The sequence below is a fragment of the Salmo salar genome, chromosome 25 (assembly GCF_965601325.2).
Source record: "Salmo salar chromosome 25, fSalSal1, whole genome shotgun sequence".
Lineage (NCBI taxonomy): Eukaryota > Metazoa > Chordata > Actinopteri > Salmoniformes > Salmonidae > Salmo > Salmo salar.
In genome coordinates, this window is record NC_138315.1 from 19,670,580 (window position 1) to 19,677,162 (window position 6,583).

General features: G+C 41.7%; 1 protein-coding gene across 1 annotated transcript; it reads right to left on the minus strand.

Annotated features, from left to right (window-relative positions):
* Window positions 1-391: 391 nt before the first annotated feature.
* Window positions 392-5,971, minus strand: mmadhcb (metabolism of cobalamin associated Db). Its single transcript, XM_014173487.3, has 8 exons — window positions 5,824-5,971; window positions 4,477-4,527; window positions 4,214-4,364; window positions 3,845-4,065; window positions 3,606-3,714; window positions 1,811-1,941; window positions 879-965; window positions 392-664 (listed from the first exon to the last, which is right to left on the minus strand). Exons 1-8 carry the CDS (start codon window positions 5,863-5,865, stop codon window positions 470-472), a joined length of 987 nt encoding a protein of 328 aa, XP_014028962.1. The 5' UTR covers window positions 5,866-5,971; the 3' UTR covers window positions 392-469.
* Window positions 5,972-6,583: the final 612 nt, after the last annotated feature.

Below are 6,583 nucleotides of genomic sequence, written 5' to 3' on the forward strand. Positions count from 1 at the left end.
AATCCACCCTTAATGTTTTATATGTCAGCAGTCAAGTTCAAGATACTGGACTTTGAAGAAGCAAAGTGTCACTTACCACATCATGAAAAGAAAAAAATACCCAAAGACAACGAGTGGATTTTTCCTCCACCTTCCATTTCACATTCAATTTAACTTCTATTTATACAGATAAATCTCATTGAGATTAAATCTATTTTGCAAGAGAGAGCCTTTTCAATCAGGCCAACCACAATACACTAAAGGAACAGACAGAGATGCTGAAAATAAATATATTATAATGGTAAAACTGTCAAGGATCATGGTTGTGGGTATTTCACAATATCGGTGTACCATACTACTATTTTGAAGGTTTCTATACAAATGTGAAGTACAAAGAAAAAGCAAATAGTAGTTAAGGGCTGTGTAAAGAGTCTTGACACGTCAAGGTTTAATAGCAACCACATACCAGACACTCTCCCATCATTCAGATTTAGTTCCCTTGCAGCTTCTTCATGATAAGGCTATGGGGAGGTGCGCTGGTGAAAACTGTCCCCACGAAAACATGCGTCCCCCACAATGCGTGGCGGATGACTTTGCAGCAGCCCAGGTCCTCGATGCTGAAGCCCAGGTTACGGTACCTCTCGTCTGTCTCAAATAGTGTGTTGTTGGTGTACGACCCAAAGAACTGGAGGAAACAAACACATGGGAAAAGATCCAAATACTGCTTGTTTTGAAAGATTTAATTTGAACAAATATAAATCAATTTCAAATCGTCAGGAAGACCACACAACTGCCATCCCTGCCTCACAACTGTATGTACTGTTCATAAAATATTACAGAAAGAACTATTCCTGTAGCATAGTACTAATCCTTAAGCAGCCATTTTAGTCACTTCTTACTGCCAGGCCTGAGGATGGGTCTATGAAGTCAGCCCAGAAGCCTTCTGTCCTCAGGGCATAACAGATTTCCTTGGCACCGGCAACAAACTGCAACAGAACAACGCAACATCAAATTTACCTTCGACAATTGATTCGATTTTTATTTTCCATTCAAGCATTCCAATTTTGTACTGATACAAACATGTGTAATAGTGACCAACATTCTGATTGTGTTGTTAACTACAAACGTGTGGAGGTACCTGCATGGCCTGCTTGCTATATGTATATACTTTTTTCAGATACAAAAAGAGACCATCTGTTCAAACACATTGTTATTGGTAATCATATCACCATGTAAGATGGCAACACGCAACAAGTGCTGTTGTAGAGATCTAGCCTATTGCTGGGATGGGAGAGGAGGGTGCGTGTCAGGGTGTAGTAAATGAGTGCAGTCAAGGGGGTCAGCGGCACAATTAGAGCGATTCTCAACCAAGGGCATGTTAACCAGACGGTGAATAACGCACATTGTCACAAACAAGGCCTGCTCTAACACGCACTGCCCTCACACACACACACTCAAGACTACTAACAGAAGTCTTCTATTGTAATGCTGGGATTGGGAATATGTAATGCACAACTCCACTATCATAAACAAAAGAATACTTGCTACAAATAGGTACTTGCTAATACTTAGAGGCATTGAGTCTGAAAGACTATGTACAGTTGAATCCTTTCAATTCCTTAAAATGTAGTTCTCAGAGGAAAACAGACTGGGTTAAAATATACATGTGTTTGCCATACACCAGCAACTCATAACTCCCTACAACTTCAGACAGTAAAACGACAAAAAAAAAATAAAAGTGTCTGAATTTTCTTCAGTGGTTCTGATAGACAGTACATGTTGTTCATATGCTATGGGTAAAACTACCCACGGTGTTGTGACACCAACTCACTTTGTCTAGCATCAACACCCTCTCTTGGTCCACCTCCTCACACCACGCTGTCATGTCGTTCTGAGTCTTCTGGGTCACCGTGACAACCGTCATGCCGTTGTTAGGGGCCTCAGGGAACATTGACTGAAAATCTGCAAACACATGGGGAGAACATGCATGGTCAAAAACTATACATGACCATCACACCAAGAGTTATTATGCTCATACATGATGTACATTCCTTTAGTGTTTGAGCCCCCTCTAATGGATACATGTAGAATCTCAACATCAATCTCACAAACACGTGACGAGGTAAACGCTTTCACCTCTTTTTCCCTTATCCATTCCCCATTTAAGATGTGGACATAGTAAACACATAGACAAAGTATATCAACAAGTTTGAAAGTATAACAATGTGCCAGAAAATGTGTGTAGCATGATCAGAGTGTTTGCTTTTACAGTGCATTTGGAAAGTATTCAGACCCTTTGACTTTTTCCACATCTTGCACAGCTGTATTTCTCAAATTCTTCTCTGCAGATCCTCTTAAGTTCTGTCAGGTTAGATGGATAGCGTCTCTGCACAGGTATTTTCAGGTCTCTCCAGAGATGTTTGATTGGGTTCAAGTTCGGGCTCTGGCTGGGCCACTCAAGGACATTGAGTCTTGTCCTGAAGCCACTCCTGCGTTGTCTTGGCTGTGTGCTTTGGGTCGTTGTCCTGTTGGAAGGTGAACCTTCGCCCCAGTCTGAGGTACTGAGCGCTCTGGAACAGGTTATCATCAAGGATCTCTCTGTACTTTGCTCTGTTCATCTTTCCCTCGATCGTGACTAGTCTCCCAGTCCCTGTCACTGAAAAACATCCCCACAGTATGATGCTGCCACCACCATTCCAGGTTTCCTCCAGACATGACGTTTGGCATTCAGGCCAAAGACTTCAATCTTGGCTTCATTAGACCAGACAATCTTGTTTTTCATGGTCAGAGTCCTTTAGGTGCCTTTTGGCAAACTCCAAGCAAGCTACCATGAAATGTAATTGAGGTCTGGCCACTCTACCATAAAGGCCTGATTGGTGGAGTGCTGCAGATATGGTTGTCCTTCTGGAAGCTGTCAAAATGATCATCGGGTTCTTGGTCACCTCCCTGACTAAGGCCCTTCTCTCCCAATTGCTCAGTTTGGCCGGGAGACCAGCTCTAGGAAGAGTATTGGTGGTTCCAAATTTCTTCAATTTAAGAATGATGGAGGCCAATGTTCTTGGGGACCTTCAACCCTGCCAACATTTTTTGGTACCCTTCCACAGATCCGTGCCTTAATAAAACACTATCTTGGAGCTCTACGGACAATTCCTTCGACCTGTTTTTGCTCTGACATGCACTGTCAACTGTGGGATCTTATAAAGTCAGGTGTGTGCCTTTCCAAAACATTTACAATCAACTGAATTTACCACAGGTGGACTCCAATCAAGTTGAAGAAACATCTCAAGAATGATCAATGGAAACAGGATGCACCTGAGCACAATTTCGAGTCTCATAGCAAAGGGTCTGAATACTTATGTAAATAAGGTATTTCTGTTTTTATTTGTTTTAATCCATTTTCAAAAATGTCAAAAAACTGTTTTTGCTTTGTCATTATGGGGTATTGTGTGTAGATTGATGAGGGAAAACATGCATTTAATCAATTTTAGAATGAGGATAATATGTGGAAAAAGGGAATGGTCTGAATACTTTTTGAATGCACTGTGTGTTGTGCATTTTTACAGAAAGTAAGACTGCTCACATAGGGCTATATCTGTTTGGTGAAAGGAAAACAATCATATATGTACCTTTCTTCAGCAGCTCAGGGCAAGACTGTATTGCACACTCTACCTTGGAGTTATCAAAGTACTGTTCTGCTCTGTTGACTATTTGTTCCGGGGGATCAGCCTCTTTCCCCTAAGACAAACAATCATGGAAAGCTTCTCAGAAAACCAAAAACATCCCTGAATATTATGTTGCATAATATGCATATGCTTCATTATCACCAGAAGAACTGTATGTCAATTGTGAAACCAACCACACTTACTTGGAACTCGCCGACAAATTGGGCAAGGATGAACTCATGCCTCTCGCTGCTGGAGGGAGCAGCCAGCACGTCGGGGACTGTCCGGTGGACTGGGCCTTTAATCTTCTGTTCTGCTGTGCCTTCCAGGTGGCAGTCAAAGCCTGAGTTACCTGGCAGTTGGAAGCGCTGGTCCTGAGGCCCGAACGGACCCATACTATCATCTGGCCAAACAGTCCTGGGTCCTGACAATGAGACATAATTTAAACAAGAAGTTGATCCAATTATTGGGCCAATTGATTCACATACCTTCTGAATAACAGACAGTTGGAATATGACGTTCACATTCAGGCAACTTCAGTATCATCATTGTGATTAGAGGTCTGCACTTACCAAGGTCAGGGGGTGTGATGGCTACACGAGGCTCATCAGAGCCAGATGATCCAGCACCAGAGAATGTTCTTTGGTTGGTTCCAGCAATCCGCCGGACCAGTACATGAAGCCCTGGCAGGTAAGTCACCAGCCTGGCTCTGCTACAGAGCACCTGAGGAATAGAGAAGGAACATCAGGACACACACAAAACAAGTATTAAGTGTGTGTGTGTGTGTGACATTGGATTCTGATCAAATCTGGAATTCTATGTCAAATAGACTTACACTGGCCATCCTGTTGGGCCCCTCCCTCTCTTCTGTTATTCTCTTGCAAAACTGCAAAGGACAAAGTAATAAATTAACCAACTGCATAAACTAGACACAAAACACTGAATGTAGGTGCATAAACTGATTATCATCAAGCTAAATAGCTCAAAACAAACAGCAGTTGACAGTCAACAGGCTAACTAGCTGGCTACAAAAAATTTGAATGACAATTCAGAATATCCTGTAGCTACCTTACCCCGTAGTACCATCACTTGGTGCTCATTGACAACTATTTCAGACGTCATAGCTGCCACAACATTACATAACAGGGTACAGCAGGACTGTAGGGAATGTTAGCTAGCTAGCCAGCTAATGTTAGCTAACTAAAAAGTGAGAACTGTGGTGTATTCATTGGTCAGATTCTGTTGCAAAATGTTTTGCAACAGAAACCGTTTACTCCAAACGCTCTTGCAACATGACGTAAAAGATGTTGGGTTCTTAAATGGAATTTGTAGTTCATTGTAATGTTATGGGAAAGACAGTAAGTACTGTATGGTTTCCTGACCATTCCAATCTGAATAGTCTGTGAAGTGTTTGGCACAAGCTTCACAACTATAAATGATCAATTCTTCCATGCTCTAAAGTGGAGTCAAGTCCACAGGGTTCCTTCCAACTTCTTCCAGCCATGTTTCCCAACAGACCAAATGTTGTGCAACAGAATCCAACTAATGAATACACCCCTGCTCGCTAAACTGCAGAACATTTATTTTCAGTTTACATAGGGACGGCAGGTAGCCTAGTGATTAGAGCTGACAAGGTAAAAATCTGTCGTTCTGCCCCTGAACAAAGCAGTTAACCCAGTGTTCCCCGATAGGCCGTCATTTTAAATAACAATTTGTTCTTAACTGACTTACCTAGTTAAATAAAGGTTAAATACATTTTTAAATAGTTCAAATATAGCACCCTTAGTAGTTAGAGCTAAGTAATTAAAATGAAGCCCTATGTAGTGTGTAATCTGCATATAGGGCTAACCCTCCTGAAAGGGAATGTAAAAACGTATATTTTGTTTACATTCAATTCTCAATATTGCACTTTTACGACTGTCCCTAAGCCACCTGAGCGCCAGAAAGCAGCATAATGCCTCCTTCTCTGTTAAGGAAAGTGCTCTCTAACATCATCTGATTCTCGATATATCCTATCATCATCCTATGACTCCGTCTGAGAGCTATTGACGAGCAAACTCCGAATATCGAAAGTAAAAACAAATTTACTGAGGTGCAAGACCACACAGCTAACGTACTAGCTAGCTCTACGTTAGCCGATTTATATTAGTTTAGGCTCTGACAATAAATGTAATATATTTACCTTAAATAAATTCGTTGAAGAATATCCCCTTCTTACAAACATAAATCAATAAAATACGTTGAAAAGATCAATAGGTCTTATCTGTGTTTATCCTTGACCTAACTTTAGCTCGCCTGCCATCTATCTGCTTCACCTTTCGTTGTGCACATGCGCGCTTACGTGAGTAAATGACGGGACCCTACGAGCGACAAAAATGGCTTGACGTAGCAAGGTTGCAAAAAAGAAATAACATCAAAATGCACAATCATGTTTGCACACTAGATGTCGTTATATCCCTATCCATGAGTGGTAGCATGTACCTACAGATTGATGCCAGCAAAGGCAATTCTAAGGAGAGTTTCAGACAAAAATGAATGTGAAAGTTTTCGTCAGTGTTTCTTGTGGCACTGTAATTAGTGGCTAACCTGTATAATGTATAAAATAATCCTCAAACTCCCGTTCAGATGAGAGCTTTGTACCTGAAGAGCAGTGTACCTCCTGAGTGGCGCAGCAGTGTAAGGCACTGCATCTCAGTGCTAGAGGTGTCCCTACTGACCCTGGTTTGATTCCAGGCTGTATCACAACCGTCCGTGATTGGGAGTACCATAGGGCGGCGCACAATTGGCCCAGTGTCGTGCAGGTTAGGATTTGGCTAGGGTAGGCCGTCGTTGTAAATAACAATTTGTTCTTAACTGACCTGCCTAGTAAAATAAAGATAAAATATATATGTGCATAGAGGTTGTGTGTTGCTGTGCTAATGAGGGCATTTGATTAATGAACC